Raw genomic sequence first — 24,028 nt, forward strand, 5'->3', positions numbered from 1 at the left:
AAACAGAGGAACAACATTCGCCATTCTCCAGTCCTCTGGCACCATCCCCGTGGACAGTGAGGACCCAAAGATCAACGCCAAAGGCTCTGCAATCTCATCCCTTGCCTCCCACAGAATCCTAGGATACATTTCATCAGGCCCAGGGGACTTATCGACCTTCAGTTTATTCAAAACTGCCAAGACATCCTCCCTCCGAACATCTATTTCCTCCAGCCTATTAGCCTGTAACACCTTCTCTTCCTCAAAAACATGGCCCCTCTCCTTGGTGAACACTGAAGAAAAGTATTCATTCATCACCTCGCCTATCTCTACTGCCTCCATACACAAGTTCCCACTACTGTCCTTGACCGGCCCTAACCTCACCCTGGTCATTCTTTTATTCCTCACATAAGAGTAAAAAGCCTTGGGGTTTTCCTTGATCCGACCCGCCAAGGACTTCTCATGTCCCCTCCTAGCTCTCCTAAGCCCCTTTTTCAGCTCATTCCTTGCTAACTTGTAACCCTCAATCGAGCCATCTGAACCTTGTTTCCTCATCCCTACATAAGCTTCCCTCTTCCTTTTCACAAGACATTCCACCTCTTTCGTGAACCATGGTTCCCTCACTCGGCCATTTCCTCCCTGCCTGACAGGAACATACCTATCAAGGACATCCAGTATTTGTTCCTTGAAAAAGTTCCACTTTTCATTAGTTCCTTTCTCTGACAGTTTCTGTTCCCAACTTATGCCCCCTAATTCTTGCCTAATCGCATCATAATTACCCCTCCCCCAATTGTAAACCTTGCCCTGCCGAACGGCCCTATCCCTCTCCATTGCAATAACAAAAGACACCGAATTGTGGTCACTATCTCCAAATTGCTCTCCCACAACCAAATCTAACACTTGGCCTGGTTCATTTCCCAGTACCAAATCCAATGTGGCCTCACCTCTAGTCGGCCCATCCACATATTGTGTCAGGAAACCCTCCCGCACACACTGCACAAAAACTGCCCCATCCAAACTATTTGACCTACAAAGGTTCCAATCAATATTTGGAAAGTTAAAGTCCCCCATGACAATTACCCTGTGACCCCCACACATATCCATAATCTGCTTAGCAATTTCTTCCTCCACATCTCTATTACTATTTGGGGGCCTATAGTAAACTCCTAGCAACGTGACCGCTCCTTTCCTATTTCTAACTTCAGCCCATATTACCTCAGTGTGCAGATCCCCCTCGAAGTGCCTTTCCACAGCCGTTAAACTATCCTTGATTAACAATGCCACTCCTCCACCTCTTTTACCAGCTTCCCTACACTTAGTGAAACATCTATACCCTGGAACGTCCAACAACCATTCCTGTCCTTGTTCTACCCATGTCTCCGTAATGGCCACAACATCGTAGTCCCAAGTACCAATCCACGCCCCAAGTTCATCTACCTTGTTCCGGATGCTCCTTGCATTGAAGTAGACACACTTCAACCCACCTTCCTGTCTACCAATACCCACCCTTGACCCTGATACCTTCCCCAATACCTCACCACCCTCACTGACTTCTGGACTACAACTCCCTTTCCCACTCCCCTAACAAATTAGTTTAAACCCCCCTGAAGAGCCGTAACAAATTTCCCTCCGAGGATATTGGTGCCCCTCTGGTTCAGGTGCACCCCGTCCTGTTTGTACAGGTCCCACCTTCCCCAGAACGTGTTCCAATTATCCACGTATCTGAAACCCTCCCTCCTACACCATCCCTGCAACCACATATTTAACTGCACTCTCTCCCTGTTCCTCAACTCGCTATCACGTGGTACCGGCAACGTACCAGAGATGACCACATGTTTTGTCTTGGCTCTCAGCTTCCAGCCCAGCTCCAGAAATTCCTGCTTTAAATCCCCGTCCCTTCTCTTACCTATGTCATTGGTACCAATGTGCACCACGACTTGTGACTGTTTCCCCTCCCCCTTCAGAATCTGGAAAACACGGTCTGAGACATCACGGACCTTGGCATCCGGTAGGCAACATACCATCCGTGAGTCTCTTTTGCTGCCACAGAACCTCCTATCTATCCCTCTAACTAACGAGTCCCCAATAACTATCGCCCTCCCGCTCTCCCCCTTTCCCTCCCGAGCCACAGAGACGGACACAGTGCTGGAGATCCTCTCACTGCGGCTCCCCACTGGTATGTCATCCCCCTCAACCGTATCCAAAGCGGAATACTTGTTGCTAAGGGGAACGACCACCGGGGATCCCTGCACGGACTGCTTCCTCCCAGCCCCTCTCACCGTCACCCATCTGTTTTCAATCCTCGGAGTAACTGTATTCCTAAAGCTTGTGTCTATGGCCATCTCTGCGTCCCTGATGATCCTAAGTTCATCCAACTCCAGCTCCAGTTCCCTAACACGGTTTTGGAGGAGCTGCAGATGGGTGCACTTCCCACAGGTGTAATCAGTAGGGACACTGTCGTTGTCCCTCACCTCAAACATAGTGCAAGAGGAACATTGCACTGCCTGCACACCCATCCCCTCTAGATACCTTGCCAGTACCAGGTAGAAGGTGCAAAAATGAATTCAACTCACCCCTGCTCGCCCTTTCAGCCTAAGCCCTGTGAGCCAAAGTCTTATAGCTCACACTCTGCTTCCCACACACTCAAGCCCTGTGAGCCAAAGTCTTATAGCTCACACTCTGCTTCCCACACACTCAAGCCCTGTGAGCCAAAGTCTTATAGCTCACACTCTGCTTCCCACACACTCAAGCCCTGTGAGCCAAAGTCTTATAGCTCACACTCTGCTTCCCACACACTCCACTGCCCGCTCCCGACGCTGCCCGCTGTATACTGCAGCCTACCTTTTATACTTCACGTGCTTAAAAAACCCTTCCCAGACTCCTTTGCTGCCCACTTCTAGTTTTCATTTTAAACTTGAAAAACTGCTGTTAAAGTAAAGGCCAAAAAAGAAAATACACACACTAGCTGACTAATTAAATAAATAAACAATTCAATTAATCTCTCACCAGCACTGCTGCTTTCAATCACCCCTCTCAGCTTGCTCCAGTGGATCAATGAGGGGGAACCTCCCAGGTAACTGACTTTTAAAGTTAAAATAAAAACCCTTCCCAGACTCCTTTGCTGCCCACTTCTAGTTTTCACTTTAAACTTGAAAAACTGCTGTTAAAGTAAAGGCCAAAAAAAAATACACACACTAGCTGACTAATTAAATAAATAAACAATTCAATTAATCTCTCACCAGCACTGCTGCTTTCAATCACCCCTCTCAGCTTGCTCCAGTGGATCAATGAGGATCTCAATTCCCTAAAGCCCGTCCACGAGACCGAAGTCGAGAGTGTGATGAAATGTGCTCTATTTGCTTGGATGAGTGCAGCTCCAACAACATGTGAGGAACTTGACCCTGTTCAGAACAAAGCAGATTGATTAGCACCCCATCTTGAACATTTCCTAAGTATCCACAGTCGGCGCACTATGGTTGCCAGTGCTTCTTTGACAGCTCTTTCCAAACAAGCATGTGATCTCTGCAGCCTGACAAAAACAGGGACACAAGGATATTAAAACACCACCACCTTCAAGCTCCCTTCCAAGTCTCCCATTCTCCTGTTCTGAAAATTCATTACTGTTCCTTGAAACTCAACTGATTCAAAATCCTGGAGTTCCTTCCCCACAGCATTGAGGGTGTATCTTTCTTGCACTGTCTACAGCTGTTCGCAGAAGCAGCTCATTACTTTGGGCAATTTGAGATGGATAGTAAATGCTGGCTTTGTCAACAACAGCTATATCCCATGAATGATTTTTTAAAAGAGCTTCATTTGTGCTAATTTGGGGGGTAGCCCTGACTCTTGATTTCACTGAAAAGTGGATGAAGGATTAAATGGCAGGACCAGCAAGCCTCATTTCCAGATGAATTGGGAAAGACAAAAATCAAGACACAACACCTGTACCAGAGCAGCATTAAAGTCCTTGGAATATTTTGGCTACCTATTGAGGCAACAGCACAAAGCAACTGCATGATAACTAAAAGCAGGCAGGGTTGAGCAGACCATCAACCAATGGATGTGAGCAGAGTTCTGCAGCACTCACGGACGTTGTTTAGAATGGTAGAAGGCAGCCAGAAAAAGAGAGAACTTTTCACTAGTTAGCACCTTTCATAACCTTGGGTCATCCCACAGCGCTTCACATGTGTAAGTTTTATGCACAGCATTGTCCCACGAAAAACATTGAGACCATGACCAGGTAATCTGTTTTGGTGATGTTGGTTGAGGAATGAACGTTGACGAGGGCATATTGACAAGTCCTACATTTCTTAAAATATCGCTGTGGAATCCTTTATATTCACATGAAAGCCCTTGCTTTAGTAGTGCAGCATCGCTGTGCTGCACTAAAATGTGAACTTGGCTTATGTGTCTGGAGTGCTACCACTTTGGTTGACTAGATGGTGTCAGATTTGGCAATGTGGGTGGAGCAGAGGGGAAGGAAGAGGGGGATCAATATCTTCTTGCATAACAATATAGCATGGAGCAAATGAGTAAAGGTTCAAGTTCTTGAAAGCACTTTAGCACCTTGGGGTGATGGACTTGAATTATCCAGAAAGACTGGAGAAGCTAGGATTTTTCTCCTTGGCAGAGAAACCAAAAAGTTGATTTAATAGGTGTTAAAATTATCAAAGTAAATAAGGAGAAACTTTTTCTGGTGCATAGTTGGTACCAGAGTGTGCAGATGGCAAACAAACCAGAGGAGAGATGAGAACTTTTTAAATGTCACAACTTCTGATATAGAATGAATTTGCCCGAAAGTGTTGTGAATGTAGATACATTAACTTATAAAAATGAGTTATATTTTTCTGTGAAAGGGAAAGTTTGCAAGGCTAGGGGAAAGAGCAGTGGTTTGGACCTAATTGGGTGACTTTCATGATGGCTGAACGGCCTTCAGTGCTTTTAAAATTCTTTGAAAAGTGAGGTTTGATTCTAGTCTGTCACCTCACAAGGCCCTACCATTGTTGTTACTCTCCAGCCAATTTGGTTCACTCCATGTTTCATTGAAAAACAGCTGACTAAATTGGACACAGTAATGGTAATGGGTGTGACTGTTCAGTACTGGCCATCCCAGAAACCAAGGTCTTCTCATGCAAGTATGACCTTGCATCGAATTGACGATGTAAAATAAAATTGCTCATGTCCTATCTGCAGTCTAACTTAGCCTATTCCGCTGTGTTGACCAGCTCCCAATCATCGTTGAAGTGATGGAAAGGATCATCAACAGTGCTGATAAGCTCACCAAGAACTTCAGTTTGGATTCTGTCAGAAATACTTGACACACACATCTTTATCATTGCCACTTCACAATATCATTGCAGGAGTTCATCAGGGCAACATTGACAGGCCAACCATCTGCACTGCTTCATCAATGATCCACCCTTTTGTTGGATTGGGGATATGAGTTTTCCAGTGTTCAATATCATTCACAACTTCTCTGGTAATCATGCAACCAGTGCCAGCCTGTCACAAGATGTGGTGAAGATGATTTTGGCTTATCAGTGACATATGACAATTGTGTCCCATAAGGCCAGGTAATGACTATCTTGGGTTGGAAAAAGCATAACCACACTGTCCTGATCTTCAAAGACATTGTCATTGCCTCATTCCCTGTCAATTTCTTTGGGGTGTACATTAACCAGAACTTAACACCAGTCATAACACTATATTGACAAGAACAGCACAGTTGACTTGGTACTTGGCAACAAATGACTTGTATCCTGATCCCTCAAAGCCTTTTAACTTTTAACTTTTTACAATACCTGGAAGAGAAATGTGATGAACTACTCACTATTTGTCTTGATGGGTGTAGCTGCATCAACACTAAGGAAACTCTATACCGTCCAGGATATTGTGGCCCAGTTCATTTATCCCCATGACATTGAACTGAATATCACTACTAGATGTAATACCTACAGAATTCAGGACAACCTGGGCAGCATTCATGTGGACACCAATATTGACAAATTCTCCTCTAAATTAGTCACCAATTTGAACACTCATAAAGGAGAAGTGGTAAATATCATCGCTGGGACAAAATCCTGAAATTTCCCACCTAATGCTGTGGTGGGGAGCATCATCACAAGAACTGCAGCGATTGAGAGAAGTAGACCACCACCACTTTGAAGCAACTTGTCTGGGAAATGATTGTGGCCTTGTTAGCACTGTGCACATTTGAAGAACAAAAAAGCAAAACAATTACTGAAGTGATGCTCACTGATAGTCTTCTGCCAATTTGATTTTTAACATGCTTCTGTTCAGTTATTAAAAAGTGAAATGTGTCGTAAGGTAGCAGGCATGCTTGGTTTTCGCTTCAGTGCTCAGCTTGTTTGAAGATTTGCACTTGTTTTTAAATTACATTGGTGACTTATCCTTACAGCAGTGAAATTAATTCCAGCTATCTAAATAATGTTCACTTAACCATTATCTGCAATTTTAGCAGATCATTCCCCCCCCCCCCCAAATATTAAAGTAATGTTTTTCAGGTGGGGATGAAATCGAAGTGTTATTGACTATTTTTACACTTGCAGTTGCTATGGATGAATTATGAAGAACACTTTTTAAAACTAACTTTCACATTTAGATCTCTTTGCGAAGATGGTTCCTTTGGCAGTGCAGCAAGCTCTGAGTATATATAATCAGAGAAGGGCTGACCTGGTGAACAGACTGATAGCACAAATGAGAGAATCCACAAATCTAGCCAATGGGTAAGTTAGAAACCTCCAGTTCAGCTATTATTGCTCAAATCACATTCTTTACACAGTGTACTTTGTACTACATACTGATATGTTTGTGGTTTCCTTTACGTTAGACAGAAGAGCACAAGCTGTTCACAAATAAGATAGTTCTGTATGATGATGGCATTGTTAATTTCATGATTTTTTTTTTCTCCCAGTCAAGTTTAACAATATTGTACTTACAATCATAGAATCATAGAGGTTTACAGCATGGAAACAAACCCTTCGGCCCAACTCATGCCACCCTTTTTTTTAATGGTTAAGCTAGTCCCAATTGCCTGCATTTGGCCCATATCCCTCGATAGCCATCTTACTCATGTAACTGTCTAAACGCTTTTTGAAAGACAAAATTGTACCAACCTCGACTACTACCTCTGGTAGCTTGTTCCAGACACTCCCTACCCTCTGTGTGGAAAGATTTGCCCCTCTGGACCCTTTTGTTTCTCTCCCCTCTCACCTCAAACCTATGCCCTCTAGTTTTAGACTCCCCTTCCTTTGCGAAAAGATATTGACTATCTAGATGATCTATGCCCCTCATTATTTTATAGACTTCTATAACAAAGAGCAAAGAAAATTACAGCACAGGAACAGGCCCTTCGGCCTCCAAGCCTGCACCGACCATGCTGCCCGACTGAACTAAAACCCCTTACGCTTCCGGGGACCATATCCCTCTATTCCCATCCTATTCATGTGTCAAGACGCCCCTTAAAAGTCACTACCGTAGCCGCTTCCACTACCTCCCCCAGCAACGAGTTCCAGGCACCCACGACTCTGTAAAAAAACAAAGTCTGCCTCGTACATCTCCCTTAAACCTTGCCCCTCGCACCTTAAACCTATGCCCTCTAGTAATTGACTCTTCCACCCTGGGAAAAAGCTTCTGACTATCCACTCTGTCCGTGCCTCTCATAATCTTGTAGACTTCTATCAGGTCTCCCCTCAACCTCTGTCGCTCCTCATAGCTAATGCCCTCCATACCAGGCAACATCCTGGTAAATCTTTTCGGTCCCCTCTCCAAAGCCTCCACATCCTGCTGGTAGTGTGGCGACCAGAATTGAACACTATTCCAAGTGCGGCCTAACTAAGGTTCTATAAAGCTGCAACATGACTTGCCAATTTTGAAACTCAATACCCCGGCTGATGAAGGCAAGCATGCCGTATGCCTTCTTGACTACCTTCTCCACCTGCATTGCCATTTTCAGCGACCTGTGTACCTGTACACCCAGATCCCTTTGCCTATCAATACTCTTAAGGGTTCTGCCATTTACTGTATATTTCCTATCTGTATTAGACCTTCCAAAATGCATTACCTCTCATTTGTCCGGATTAAACTCCATCTGCCATCTCTCCGCCCAAGTCTCCAACTGATCTATATCCTGCTGTATCCTCTGATGGTCCTCATCGTTATCCGCAAATCCACCAACCTTTATGTTGTCTGCAAACTTACTAATCAAACCAGTTACATTTTCCTCCAAATCATTTTATATATATATATATATTACAAACAGCAAAGGTCCCAGCACTGATCCCTGAGGAACGCCACTTGCCACAGCTCTCCATTCAGAAACGCACCCTTCCACTGCTACCCTCTGTCTTCTTTGACCGAGCCAGTTTTGTATCCACCTTGCCAACTCACCTCTGATCCCATGCGACTTCACCTTCTGCACCAGTCTGCCATGAGGGACCTTGTCAAAGGCATTATTGAACTCCATGTAGACAGCATCCACTGTCCTACCCTCATCAATCATCTTCGTCACTTCCTCAAAAAACGCGATCAAGTTTGTGAGACACGACCTCCTCTTCACAAAACCATGTTGCCTCTCACTAATACATCCACTTATTTCCAAGTGGGAATAAATTCTGTCTCGAAGAATCTTCTCCAATAATTTCCCTACCACTGATGTAAGGCTCACCGGCCTGTAATTACCAGGATTATTCTTGCTACCCTTCTTAAACAAAGGAGTAACATCAGATCACCCCTAAGTATCCTATGCTCCAGAGAAAAAAGTCCCAGTCTATGCAGCCTCTCCTTATAACTTAAACCATCAAGTCCTGGTACCATCCTAGTAAATCTTTTCTGCACTCTTTCTAGTTTAGTAATATCCTTTCTATAATAGGGTGACCAGAACTGTACACAGTATTCCAAGTGTGGCCGTACCAATGTCTTGAACAACTTCAACAAGATGTCTGAACTCCTGTATTCAATGTTCTGACCAATGAAACCAAGCATTCCGAATGCCGCCTTCACCACCCTGTCCACCTGTGAATCTACTTTCAAGGAGCTATGAACATGTATCCCTAGATCTCATTGTTCTGTAACACTCCCCGTTGCTCTGCCATTAACTGAGTAAGTCCTGCTCTGGTTCAATCTACCAAAATGCATCACCTTGTACTTATCTAAATTAAACTCCCATCTGCATTCATCAGCTTATTGACCTAATTGTTCAAGATCCCGTTACAATCCGAGATGACCACCTTCACTGTCCACTATGCCACCAATCTTGGTGTCATCTGCAAACTTACTTACCATGCCTCCTAAATTCTCATCCAAATCATTAATATAAATGACAGACAACAGTGGACCCAACACCGATCCCTGAGGCACACCGCTGGTTACAGGCCTCCAGTTGGAAAAACAATCCTTTACAACCACCCCCTGTCTTCTGTCATCAAGCCAATTTTGTATCCATTTGGCTACTTCACCCTGGATCCTGAGAGATTTAATCTTATGCAACAACCTACCGTGCGGTACCTTGTCAAAGACCTTGCTAAAGTCCATGTAGACAACATCAACTGCACTGCCCTCATCTACCTTCTTGGTTACCCCTTCAAAAAACTCAATCAAATTTGTGAGACATGATTTTTCCACTCAAAGCCATGCTGACTACCTCTAATCAGTCCTTGCCTCTCTAAATGCCTGTAGATCCTGTCTCAGAATACTTTCTAACAACTTACCCACTACAGATATGAGGCTCACCGGCCTCTAGTTCCCAGACTTTTCCCTGCAGCCCTTTTAAACAAAGGCACAACATTTGCCATCCTCCAATCTTCAGGCACCTCAACTGTGGCTGTCGATGATTCAACTGTCTCTTCTAGGGGACCCGCAATTTCCCCTCTAGCCTCCCACAACGTCCTGGGGTACACTACTTCAGGTCCGTGGATTTATCTACCTTGATGCGCTTTAAGACTTCCAGCACCACCTCCTCTGTAATACGTACATTCCTCAAGAGATCACTATTTATTTCCCCAAGTTCCCTAACATCCATGCCTTTCTCAACAGTAAATACTGATGAGAAATATTCATTTAGGATCTTACCCATCTCTTGTGGATCAGCACATCGATGATCTTGTTGATCCTTAAGAGGCCCTACTCTCTCCCTAGTTACTCTTTTGCCCTTATTGTATTTATAGAATCTCTTAGATTCTCCTTTGCCTTATCTGTCACAGCAATCCTGTGTCCCCTTTTTACCCTCCTGATTTCTCTCTTAACTCTACTTCTACACCCCCTATACTCTTCAAGGGATCCACTTGATCTCAGCTGCCTATGCATGTCATGTGTCGTCTCCTCCTTGACCAGGGCCGAGTCATGCAGGATTCCCTACTTCTACCAACCTTGCCCTTCACTTTAAGAGGAATGTGCTTACTCTGAACCCTGGTTAACACACTTTTTAAAGCTTCCCACTTACCAGCCTGCCAACAGACTCCCCCAATTAACTTTTGAAAATTCCTGTCTGATACCATCAAAATTGACCTTGCCCCCAGTTTGGAATTTTAACTTTTGGGCCAGACCTATTGTTCTTCATAGCTACCTTAAAACGAATGGAATTATGGTCACTGGTCCCAAAGTGATCCCTCACTAACACACTTCTGTCACCTGCCATTCCTTATTCCCCAAGAGGAGGTCAAGTTTTGTCCTCTCTTTAGTTGGACCGTCTACATATTGAATGAGAAATTCCTCCTGAATACATTCAACAAATTTCTCTCCATCCAAGCCTCTAATACTATGGCTGTCCCAGTCAATGTTGGGAAAGTTAAAATCCCCTACTTTTACCATTCTATTTTTCTTGGAGCTATTTGTAATCTCCTTGCGTATTTGTTCCTCAATTTCCCGCTGACTATTTGGGGCCTCCTTTCCCCCTTATTTCTCAGTTCTACCCATATGGGCGAACCCTTGGATATATCCCCTCTCAGTACTGCTGTGATGTTTTCCCTAATCAAAAGTGCAACCCCCCCCCTTCTCTCTCCCTGTTCTATCTTACCTATAGCATCTGTACCCTGGAACATTGAGCTGCCAGTCCTGACCCTCCCTTAGCCATGTTTCAATAATAGCTATAATATCCCAGTCCCATGTACCCATCCATGCCCTGAGTTCATCTGCCTTGCCTGTCGGGCCTCTTGCATTGAAATAAATGCAGTTTAATCTGGATTTGCCTGACCTGTCTAGTGCTAGGATTACTGACATTGTCTTTACTATTTAATGTGCTCTCTTTAACTTCTGTGTTGTCCTCAACCACCTTCTCTGTCTCCCTACTGCTTTGAGTCCCAACCCCCTGCCAAACTAGTTTTAACCCTCCCGAGTGGCTTCAGCAAATCTCCCCGCCAGGATATTAGCCCCCCTCCTGTTTAGATGTAACCCATCCCTCTTGAACAGGTCACCTTTCCCCAGAAGAGATCTCATTGATCTAAATCCATGCCCCCTGCACCAGCTCTCAAGCTGTGCATTCATCTGCCTAATCTACTATTCCTACTGTCACTAGCATGTGGCACCGGCAGTAGTCCAGAAATTACTACCTTCGAGGTCCTGCACGTTAGCCTTCTGCCTAACTCTCTCTTCACTCTTCAGGACCTCATCCTTTTTCCTATCTATGTCATTGATACCAATGTGCACAACGACCTCTGGCTGCTCACCCTCCCCCTTAAGAATATCCTGCAACCGCTCAGATGTCCTTGACCCTGGCACTAGGTTGGCAGCACACCATCCTGGAGTCTCAATCGCGGTCACAGAAATGTCTGTCTGTGCCTCTAACTGGAGAATCCTCTATTAAATGAGGATCTCAGAATATTTCTGTTTTCTATTCCAAGCTGATATTGCTATTCATGTAAATACCTTATGGATGAATCAATAGTTTCAATTTAAATATCAAATCAGTGAGTGCACTATATTTTTCTGCACTAGGGTGCAATACAGGTTTAAACTTTTTTATCACTTTGTGAAATAATTAATTTCAAAATCTTGAATTTGCAACATTTTTTTGTCCATAGCAACCAAATTTAGTGAAATTTTAATGTTTACCACTTTATCTGTCTTTGCTGAATCAACTGGAGAGCAGTCATGCCAGTTGGTCAGTTTTCTGTCCTCTGCACAAGCCTTTCATTCCTGTCCCCCAATATGTATATCTTGCCAAGAAGTGTGTGTTTGTAAAGCAAGATGGAAAAAAGTCAAATGTATGCTGGTGAGAACTTGGGTGTGTCATAGAACAAAGATCAAGAATATTGATTTTCTGGGCTGAGTCAGTAAAAGCACTTTTGACTGTAAAACTCAGTTGTACACCCCAGAGAGGTCCAAGGCTGATTTTTATGCTGCTTTAACTAGTCTCATTCAAGGAAATAAGTCGGACATTACAATTGACTGCCTCGACCCTGAGTTAGGATAGAAAGCCCAGTCAGGGTTTATGTTCCTGAAAGCCAACTGGTAATCTGTGCTGGAAAGTATGTGCATGTTAAGTTCGTTGAAGTTGAGCGGAATGCCTGAGGTGGCGGCTCTGGCTAAGGATGGTGCATTCCGCAAGGTGTCCAAGCAGTTGCTGACTAAAGTCACATAGAAGTTGCCCAAGAAGCAGAGATCTCAAGCTGAGCTACTCCACTTAGGTGTACTCTGTGGTGACCCAGGTCTACTCTTCAACCAGGACCTTGTCCAAGGCCATGAGTGTCATGAACTCCTTTGTCATCAACCTTTTCAAGTGCATTGCCTCTGATGTGTTACATTTCATTCACTACAACACACAGCACGCCATCTTGGCCAGGGTGATCCAGAGCACTGTCTGCCACATGCTGCTGGGGGGAGCTTGGCCCCACAGGCCATCTTGAAAAGCATGAAAGTGCTCACCAACTCTAAGTCGATCATAGTATGAATAAAAATATATATCAAACTCAGCTGTGATAACCCCTCTGTCAGCCAGTTTATGGATACAAAGATTAGTTGTGAGGGGCTGATGTTACCAGGCAATTGCTGCTCATGGAGTTGCACACTCAGGTGAGGGAGATTGAAGGTTACTATTGGCTAATTAGAGAAGAAATACACTTCCAATCTACTTATGAAAGCATAAGTGGGGAAGCTTCACCAATGAACAAGAGTAAGACCATTAGATTTATTCCAGGTATTTTTGCATATCAGAGGAGAGATGACAGAGTAGCAATAGTTAATTGTATTATAGTTATATTTAATTTCATCTTTCAGTGTGCTGGCTTCCTTGAATTTGCCAGCTGCCGTAGAGGATGTTTCTGGTGACACCATTCCTGGGTCTATTTTGGAGAAGTCCAAAGTTGTTATTCAGCAGGGTGGTCTACAGACGATAGATCAACTTATGAGGGATCTTCCAGAACTTCTGCAAAGAAACAGAGAAATTCTGGATGAGGTAACCTATTTTTTCCTACCTTTTCTCTGCTTTATGTTTTTGTGCTTTCTTTTGAAATGTTAAACCCCAGTTACAAGATGGTCACTTTGTGAATGTGGGTATCTTGTTAATTAGTATGCATAAACATTTTTCTTAATGTTCTGTAAAATAAATGGGGTTTGTGTTGCAAGATAGCCTCATCAGATAACCCACTTGCACTTTTTGTCGGTTTAATGTAATTCAAACGGGTTAATTTCCCCCATTGTAATAGTTGACAAAGGAATCTTGTTTTCTTTCCAAAAACAATTTGTAGCCTTTTATGGCTCATCGAACGGTGCTTGCTGCAGTACTAAATTTTATATGGAAAAGTGTTTTTTCTTTAGGCACTGAAAGTACTTGATCAAGAGGAAATCACTGATAATGACCTGAAAGCAAAATTTAAAGAACGGTGGAAAAGGACGCCTTCAAGTGAACTGTACAAACCCCTAAGAACAGGTAAGAAAAAGTCCTCAAGTACCATTTTTAATTTTAAATCTGTTCCAGCGTGCCAGTAACAATGTTTAACATTTACTGCTGGAGTTTCTGCCCTTTAGAGTTTAGCTGTTGAAACTGGATAGCATGATCTTCACTCTTTTAAATTTGCTATTTGTGGGCTCTGACAGTACTTGCATGGTCACTGATAATGTAACACTGGTTCCTGGTACAATTAGGGTGCTGTATGCATTTTCTTACTCTGCAATAAGATTGCAGTCGGCCCATTCTGAAAGAAATGCCATGATTCAAGACTTTGGATGTCTTTGGGTTGTCTCTTGAGCGTGGAAGTGTTGAAAATCACTACACATGTTTAGCTACAGCACCACTTGTACATTTCTATGATTACCATTGCATTATTCTACACATGAATGAAATTAAAAATGTCTCCCATTTATGCATGAAGCCTAATGATGACCAGACTTAAAACTAACTTAATGTGCAGTTTTATGATTGACCACAATGCTGTTTTGGGGCAAGGGTGGCCATAAAGCTGAAGTGCGATCCAATAACAAAACTGAAGAAATTAAAATAACACATCAGATGGGTCAGTAATATGTGCTGGTTAGGTGCATTGATCCGAACAGGTGCCTGACTGTGGCGACTAAAGAAATTTCACAGCATCTTCATTGCTGTGTTAATGTAAGTCTTAGTTGTGACTAATAAATTTTACTTTTTTACTTTTTAATATGTTCATTTGCATTGCTACACCATCCTATGCAGTTTGTGTTTGATATTTTTCACAGCAACATTTTCTGATGTCAGATCTTTTACCTCTTGATCCTTGAAAATGTTCATCCCAGTGAAATCTCACAGCATATCCTTCTTAGACTTAAATTGACGCTTTCTAAAATTATGGATATTGCTGTAAATTGAAATTATCCTTCACCTAATCTGTGTGTTTTGCATAATTGCCTTCTGCTATTAATAAAACAGAAGTAGAATTCTGTGGTTGTTGAAAATCTGAAATAAAAACAGGAAATGCTGGAAATACTCAGCAGGTCAGGCAGCATTTGGAGAAAAAACAGCATTATCATTTCAGGTTTTTGACCTTACTCTGGAAATAACACAAGTTAGAAGTGCAACAGGTTTTAAGCTGGTGAAATGGGGGAGGGTGGAACAAGAACCTTGGGGTGACATTAAATGGCAAATGTTTGTAGAGCCAAAGGAAGTGATAATGGAAGAAGCAAAGAAACAAAAGATGTATCCAAGTGAGGTGTAATTGACAGATTAAAGAATTGCTGCCACTCGAGAGCCAAAACAGGAAGAAAGCAAGGTTAAGAGAAAACGTGCAAGGAAAAGGAAACAAAATCATGGCGCAAATTAATTGTTCAGCTCCATGTTGAGTCCAGAAGGCGACCAAGTGCTAACGTGGTAGATGCCACTCCAACATGTAATCAATGACATATGTGGGCAACGACTTTGAAAGCAGTCTCTTGACGCTCAATGAGATTACAGACCTGTTAATTTACCAATGTCAAACGGGACTTGCTGTATACAAAATTATAATGATACACGTAAATCACTATTTCAACTGGAGGGAATACTTTGGTCTTGGATGGTGAAGGGGGAGGTTGTAAAAGGGTAGGTGTTACACCACTTATTCTTGCATGGGAAGGTCTCGTTGGGAGCATTGGGAAGCATGTGTTCCAAACACAGTTTCCTCTCCCCTCCTCTCAGAAGTCTGAAGACACTTCGAAACACCCTGGTCCACTCCTCAATTACCCACATACCCTATCTGCACGGATGCTGCATTACCTGCTTAGTTTTCCAGCATTTTCATGGCATATTTTAAAAGTAAAGCCTACAATCAACTGAAAAAGATTAATGAGGCACAGTTGTTAGCAGTGCTGCCTCAGCTCCAGGGACCCAGGTTCAATTCCGGACTCTGGTCACCGTGCGGAGTTTGCATGTTCTCCCTGTGTCTGTGTGGCTTCCTCCGGGTGCTCCTGTTTCCTCCCACAGTCCAAAGATGTGCAGGTTAGGTGGATTGGCCATGCTAAATTGACCCTAGTTTCAGGGGGATTAGCAGGTAAATATGTGGGGTTCCAGGAATAGGGCCTGGGTGGGATTGTGGTCGATGCAGACTCGATGGACCGAATGGCCTCCTTCTGCACTGTAGAGATTCTATGATAAGACATAGCTATTATTAATTTGAAAAAGAAAAGTTTAAAATTTACATTTGTATGACATAAAGCTAGTTAACCCAGCAGATTCCCTCATCAGACATGAGATTTCTGTTGCTGTCCTCATTAAGCCTTCAATGCTAATGTATCACAATTTTCTTCTCTACTATCCATTAGAATAGTGCAGTGTTTTGTACAGTGAATCGCTGAACGCATACACCTTAAATCTCCTCTGATTTTAAATTGGCCAAAGGTTTTTCAATTTCCAGTGGCTGCGAATTTTCTCCACTGATCAAACTGATAGCTACTTTTGAATGTGCTTTCCTTTTTGTCTTTCATAATCCACAAATGACTTTGTCTTCATTATCTCCTTTGTCTTCAGCTGGAACATTATCTGTGTGTTCGAGATACCTTCCTTGAACTTGATTTCCCTTTTGATGGGAAAATACATACTGAATTGCCTTCAGTTAATCATGTGCTATAAAATTCAAATTAATCAAAAGCTTCAGTATTTCTGAAATGTCTAGAAAGCCTCTTCAGGCACTTGTCACTGCCAGATTGAGTAGACATTTCTTGGACTAGCAAATCTTTCTCCATTACAATCTTTATGTCTCCACTTTATCAATGCTACCATAGTCAGTGAATTTCAAGATACTTTGAATCAAATCCTGTAAGATTATTCTATCCATTGTGTTGAAATCCTCATATTGGTGCCAATCCTGACTCATTAATTCAACATTCTCAAAACCTAGTTTGACTCACCTGTTGCTGCCTTAATGCTCTTGGTTTTTTAAACTTTGTTTTGGCTGTCTGCACTGTGGGCGTTGCTTCTTTAGTTTGTCAGTTGGAGAAAGAAGTCTGCTCAGTGGTTTTGGGGTGACCCAAACAAACAGATTTTACTACTCTGAAAAGATGATGCTGAAAATTTAAAATAATTGTGTTTTCTTTCAAAGAGGGAGCTAATTTCAGAACTACTCTGGACCGAGCTGTCCAAGCAGATAAAGTGGTCAGAGAACGTTATGCAACTCACAGAGAAATTATTTCGCTGCTCTGTAAACCTGAAGCAGAGTTGAATGCTGCCATACCGTCTGGAAATCCTACCAAATCCCTTCAAGGCAGTGAGGTAAAGTAAGACCTGCTGTAAGCCCTCAATCCTCCTGTTTTGAGAACAAAAATATGCCATGAAATGGAAATGAAACTGTAGAGTTGTGTAACCTGTTGGCAGATTTTTTTTCCCCTTCCAATTCCTTGCATAGGTAAAGTTTTGTTGGTGCTTTAAACGTTAAATAGCTGCTATTCCTGTGAGCATTGACAGTTTCAGGTGGCTATTTAATTCTTGGATAATCACATCAAAATGCTCACACGATTCACACTGGAATACTGGCAATAATTTTAGAACCTCATTCTCTCAAAGAACAAAGAAAATTACAGCACAGTTACAGGCCCTTTGGCCCTCCAAGCCTGCACCGACCATGCTGCCCGACTGAACTAAAACCCCCTACCCTTCCGGGGACTATATCCCTCTGTTCCCATCCTATTCATGTATTTGTCAAGATGCCCCTTAAATGTCACTATCGTATCTGCTTCCACTACCTCCCCTGGCAGCTAGTTCCAGGCACCCACCACCCTCTGTGTAAACAAAAAAACTTGCCTCGTACATCTCCTTTAAACCTTGCCCCTCGCACCTTAAACCTATGCCTCCTAGTAATTGACTCTTCCACCCTGAAAAAAGCTTCTCATAATCATGGAGACTTCTATCAGGTCGCCCCTCAACCTCCGTCATTCCAGTGAGAACAAACCAAGTTTCACGAACCTCTCCTTATAGCTAATGCCATCCGTGCCAGGCAACATCCTGATAAATCTTTTCTGTACCCCCTCCAAAGCCTCCACATCCTTCTGATACTGTGGCGACCAGAATTGAACACAATATTCCAAGTGCAGCCTAACTAAGGTTCTATAAAGCTGCAACACGACTTGCCAATTTTGAAACTCAATGCCCCGGCCGATGCTACCTTCTTGACGACCTTCTCCACCTACATTGCCACTTTCAGTGACCTGTTACCTGTACACCCAGATCCCTTTGCCTCTCAATACTCTTAAGGGTTCTGCCATTTACTGTATATTTCCTATCTGTATTAGACCTTCCAAAATGCATTACCTCACATTTGCTCGGATTAAATTCCATCTGCCATCTCTTCGCCCAAGTCTCCAACCAATCTACGTCCTGCTGTATCCTCTGATCCTCATTGCTATTCGCAAATCCACCAATCTTTGTGTCGTTCACAAGCTTACTAATCAAACCAATTACTTTTCCTCCAAATCATTTATACAAACAGCAAGGGTCCCAGCACTGATTGTAATATATATGAACCTCTTCTTGGTTAATATGGGCTACCTAACCACAGAACCGTAATTAAACTTGAAGTCCTTACTGGCTATGCATCTGAGCTTCTCAGCACTACAGAGTTAACCGTATTTTAGCCCTGTCTTTGATCTATGAAGCTACGGAATGAAATGAAAATGTTTTTTAAATTTATTAATTGAATTGTTGACAGTATGACCAAGGAAGTATTCATTTCCTCACCTGTAGTTGCTCTGAGAACAGTTTGAGCAGCTTCGGATGTGGGATTGGAGTTGCATCTTGACCAAAACTGGTAGGGGTGACCGGTCCTTTTCCTGAAGTCCAAAGTGGACCATTTGGCTTTTTACTACAATATGGCTTTTATGGTGACTTCTTTCCACCTCTGGTGTGAACCTACGTATTCTCACCTTTCCCACATAGTGCGATTTCTGCACGTGCACAGGTTCACCGTTGGCAATTTTGCTCCTTCAGAGATTTTGCAGGAATGGAATCTCCACAATCGATGGGCGTTGACTTGTGTTTACAAACTTTGAAGTCAAAATGTTGTTCTGTATTTTTGGTTTGGCTAACTTTGAAACTGTACCTGTCTTTTTTCTGTGTAAGTTGAATGTCTGGAAATGAATTAACTTCTGATTGCTTCATCAGAACCGTTTCATATGCAGAGAAAAACAATGTTGCTTTGTTTATAATAGCTTATAGATGTTGAATTATTTGAACTACTTTTGACAGTTGACTTTCCTGATCTTCTTTAGGTTGTTATGCTCCTGAAGACACTTCTCGCTTCTTTAAATGAAGTCAAGAAGGAGAGAGAAACTTTTGAGAATGACATCAAGTCATTACAGTTTGACATGACAAATAAGTTTCTGACAGCATTGGCTCAGGATGGTGCCATAAATGAGGAGGCTATCTCGGTGACTGAACTTGATCATTTTTATGGAGGTCACACCGAGAATGTGCAACAAAATCTGAAAAAGCAGGAGGAGTTGCTTGCTAAAATTCAGGTAATTAAACTGTACATGCTGTAGAATATGATTCTATGAGAATGGCTACAGCAAACATGCAAGTCATTTGGCCTGTAAAGGCCCGTGCCATTCTCTGCACGAGCAGTTTAGTTAATCCCATTCCCATATACTTTTCCTGCAGCTGTACATTTTTTTTCCCTTCAGGTGCTTGCCTTTCGAAAGCCACAATTGAATCTGTTTCCCCCACGCTTTCAGGCGACGCATTCTATAAAGTGCTAATGCTGGCACAAAAATAATTAAAAGGGCTAATGGAGTGTTGACCTTTACTTCAAGATGATTGAATAAGTGGTAGCAGCTACATTATAACTTTATAGGACACTGGCTGAAAAACCACCTGTTGTACTGCATTCGGCTCTGTGTACCATAACTTGGGAAGGATATATTGATCTTTAAGGGATGCAGCGCTGATTCACCAGAATTGAATCTGTTTTCCTGTGGGTTATGGAATTAAGATGCAGTTCAACCATGATTTAATTCAATGGTGGAACATGATCAAAAGAATTTTGGCCTACCTCTGTTCCTATTTAAAATAAAGCTTGGCAAACTGTTTAAGAACTTGAATATAATACTCAAATAACATTGTATGTGGGACAAATTTAACACGTGAATTAAGTGAAGGTAATTGATTTAAATTGTCATTTAGTACAACAGAAGTTGAGTTTTACTATAAAAAGAGACATTGGGTGGAATTCTCCCATTCTGCTCATCGTGGGTTTCGTGGCTGCTGGGAGGGGAGAATCTAGCTGGAGCCAAAAAATTGGAAACCTGCCGGCGTCACAATAGGTTGCAATTCTCCCAGGGTCAGTTATCCTGCTGCCTGATGGCATGTGTGTCATTTTGCATTCATCTGCATCTCATAAATGCTCATTAAAATCACTGCTCGCTGGAGTCTCCCCACGCCTTCCAATCTTAGAAATCATAGAAATAGAAATCATAGAAACCCTACAGTACAGAAAGAGGCCATTCGGCCCATTGAGTCTGCACCGACGACAGTCCCACCCAGGCCCTACCCCCATATCCCTTCATATTTTACCCGCTAATCCCTCTAATCTACGCATCTCAGGACACTAAGGGCAATTTTTAGCATGGCCAATCAACCTAACCCGCACATCTTTGGACTGTGGGAGGAAACCGGAGCACCTGGAGGAAACCCACGCAGACACGAGGAGAATGTGCAAACTCCACACAGACAGTGACCCAAGCCGGGAATCGAACCCAGGTCCCTGGAGCTGTGAACAATCTTGTGTTAAGCCGGTGGGAAATCGCGTCAGCCTTAAACCCATTTGAAAAGAATTGGTGTGCACAAGACACACTTCAGTTTACTTGAGACTAAGGAGGAGTGCAACAGACATGGCTTACCTGCCATCGTGGTGCACTGCTCCTGTTGTGCTGAATGCCACATTGCTTGGCAGGGATTTGTGTCCTTTGGCTCTATGCCAATGTTGTTTGTAGGGACAGCACTGTCTTGTAGGACTCGTACACCCTCCACTTCCATCTTCTGCTGACATTGCTTTACACCATCAGCCACAAGGTTAAGAGCTTCCCAGATAATATTCCCAATTTTCCTCAGAGTCAACCACATTGCTGTGGGTCTGGAGTTACACGTAGGTCAGACCGGTCAGGATGGCAGATTTCCTTCCCTAAAGGACATTAGTGAACTAGATGGGTTTTTCCGACAATCGACAATGATTTCATGGTCATCAGTAGCTTCTTAATTCCAGGTACTTTTTAATTGAATTCAAATTACCACCTGCCATGGCGGGATTCGAACCCGCTTCCCAGAACTTTAGCTGAGTTTCTGGATTAATAGTCAAGCAATAACACCACCAGGCCATTGCCTTCCAATAATCTTCTGCAAACTAGTATGCCATTAGTGGTTTAAAACATGTAAACAGGGCTTACAAAAATGTGCTGCCGTGATGTAGTCCTTTGTTCCTGCATTGTTTTTTTAAAAAAAAAAATTGACAGTACATTTTAAAGGTAGCCATAATGTGGAGATGTCACTGTTGGACTGGGGTGGGCACAGTAAGAAATCTCACAACACCAAGTTCAAGGCCAACAGGTTTATTTGGTATTGTGAGCTTTCGGAGCGCTGCTCCTTCATCATATCAAGGAGCAGCACTCTGAAAGTTCATGATACCAAATATACCTGTTGGCCTTTAACCTGGTGTTGAGACTTTTTATGATACATTTTAAAATTATAGTTACAAGAATTCACAGATATTGTGACTGTTTATTGAAAAATTAAGTATGAACTAAACCTAGTGGATCAAGTGTCAGTAGGGGGACATTAGGGGACAGTGATCATTGTATCATGAGGATTGGCTGTGGCAAAGGATAAGGAACAGTTTGGGGTAAGAATAATTAATTGCGGGTGGGCTGATTTCAGTGGAGTGAGAATGGATCTGAGGCACATAAATTGGGATCGACGATTTTTCAGTTTCAGGTTTGCCTGCCAATGGGTTGCCTTTAAAAAGTAGGTAGTTTGAGTACAGTCAAGGTAACTTCGATGAGCAATAAAGATAAGGCAAACACATCCAGAGCTCCCTGAATAACAAACTAGATGGGAAGTAAGATGAAGTAGAATAAGGGTACATATGACACATCAGTCTCGTATAGAAAGTTCAGAGGGGAATTGAGCAAAATGATCAGAGAAAATAGAGGGGTGATGAAAACAGACTGGCAGATAACACAAAAAGGAAGCCTTCTATCGGCATGTAAATAATAGAGTTGGTCAAAGGAGTAAGGCTGATTATCGAACTGAAAAAGCATTTGTGCATGGAGGAGGCAAGGGGCATGGCTAAGGTACTAAATGGTACTTTGAATCTGTTTTTAACCAAGGAAGAAGATACTGCCCAAGTCATGGTGAAAGTAGAGGTAGTTCATACACTTGGGTCTAAGCAGGAGGTGTTAGATGGATGCAGTGCACTAAGTCATCAGGACCAGATGAAATGCATCCAAGAATGCTCGGGGCGGTAAGGGCAGAGGTTGAAGGGGCTTTTTGATCCTCATTTGATGTGGAGGTGGTGCTCAAGGATTGCAGAATTTTATATGTTATACCTGTATCCTTGTTGAAGAGGGGGTTGTAAGATGTAACTTGGCAACTGCAGAGCAGTCAGTTGGGAAGCTTTTGGAGAAAATAATTTGGGACCACAGTAATAGTAACTTGGACAGATGTGGATAAATTGCAGAAAACAAGCTTGGATTTGTTAAGGGAAAGTTGTATTTAACTTGCTCGTTTGAGTTTTTTGAGGTAGCAAAGGGGATGAATGAGGGTAGTGTAGTTATCTGATGTGCATGAACTTCCAAAAGGCATTTGATGAAATACTGTACAATTGATTTCTGAGCAAAGTTAAGAGCTCATGACAGGGACAGTGGTGATGTGGAGTTGGCTGAGTCACAGGAAATGGAGATTGGTGGTGAACAGTTGCTTTTTGGACTGGAGGATGATTTATGATGGGGTGCTCTGGGAATCATTGCTGTTCTTTGTGATATATGTTTATAGCCTAGACTTTGATGTACAGGGCAAAGTTGCAGAACTTGTGGATGATGTGAGACCTGGAGGGAAGCAAAAGTGGCATAGCGGTATTGTCACTAGACTAGTGATCTAGAGACCCATGGTAATGCCTGAGGGACCTGAGTTTGAATCGTACCATGGCAGATGGTGAAATTTGAATTCAATGAAAATAGCTGCAAGTAAAGCCTAAAGACCGTGAAACAATTGTTGATTGTCGTAAAAACCCATCTGGTTCACTAATGTCCTTCAGGGAAGGAAATCTGCTACCCCTTACCTGGTCTGACTCCAGACCCACAGCAACGTGATTGACTTTTAAATGTTGTCTGCAAAGCACTCTCTTCAAGGGCAATGAGGAATGGGCAATAAATGTCGGTGCCCATATCCCCTGGAATTAAAAAAATAATTATTGTGAACGCCGAGGGGAGGGAGTTCAATTTCAGAAGGATGTGGGCAGACAAGAGGTGGATCAGCTTTGGTGCAGAGAGATGATATAAAATACAAGGATGCAATTCTGGAGGGTGTGTGGGAACAGAGGGACCTCGGGGTATATGTTTACAGGTCACTGAGGTTGGCAGGACAGATTGAGAGCATAGTTAAAAGAGCACATGGGCCATGGAATGCAGGAACAGTTAAGTTCTAACAAGCCTTTATAAAACACTGACCTTGACTGCAGTGTTGCATGCATTTATGGGCACTGTACTTTTGGTAGGGATGCCAATGCATTGGAGAAGGCTCCGAGAATATTCACAAGAATGGTTCCGAAGATGAGGAATTTCAGTTGTAATTCTTCCTTGGGCAGGAGGCAGTCAAGAGGAGGTTTAATGGAGGTGTTCAAAGTCATGAGTGGTCTGGATGGAGTGGATGAGGAGAAACTGTTAAATGTAGAGGGATTGAGGAAATTCTTTTAATGCTGCAAGTGCTTACGATCAGGAATGTACTGCTTGCGAGTGGTGGAAGCAGATTCAGTTGTGGCTTTTGGAAGAGAAATGGATCATTATCTGAAGAGAAATAATTTGCAGGCTGCAGGGAGCAGGCACCAGATTGGCATTAGGTCAATTATTCTTGCAGATGGACTGGCTAAATGCACCCTTCTGTACTCTAATCATT

The 24,028-nt window shown here is 42.8% G+C and overlaps 1 protein-coding gene across 5 annotated transcripts in view; it reads left to right on the top strand.

The window, feature by feature from the left end:
• pdcd6ip (programmed cell death 6 interacting protein) overlaps positions 1-24,028 on the top strand; it is a 96,170-nt gene that overhangs the window by 57,193 nt on the left and 14,949 nt on the right. For all 5 annotated transcript variants that reach the window (XM_078216574.1, XM_078216573.1, XM_078216571.1 and 2 more), the window contains 5 exons: positions 6,599-6,722; positions 13,207-13,384; positions 13,747-13,858; positions 16,974-17,143; positions 19,135-19,383. In XM_078216574.1, coding sequence (XP_078072700.1) covers positions 6,599-6,722; positions 13,207-13,384; positions 13,747-13,858; positions 16,974-17,143; positions 19,135-19,383 — 833 coding nt within the window. The remainder of the gene's footprint in view (positions 1-6,598; positions 6,723-13,206; positions 13,385-13,746; positions 13,859-16,973; positions 17,144-19,134; positions 19,384-24,028) is intronic.

The sequence above is a fragment of the Mustelus asterias genome, chromosome 7, assembly GCF_964213995.1.
Source record: "Mustelus asterias chromosome 7, sMusAst1.hap1.1, whole genome shotgun sequence".
NCBI lineage: Eukaryota > Metazoa > Chordata > Chondrichthyes > Carcharhiniformes > Triakidae > Mustelus > Mustelus asterias.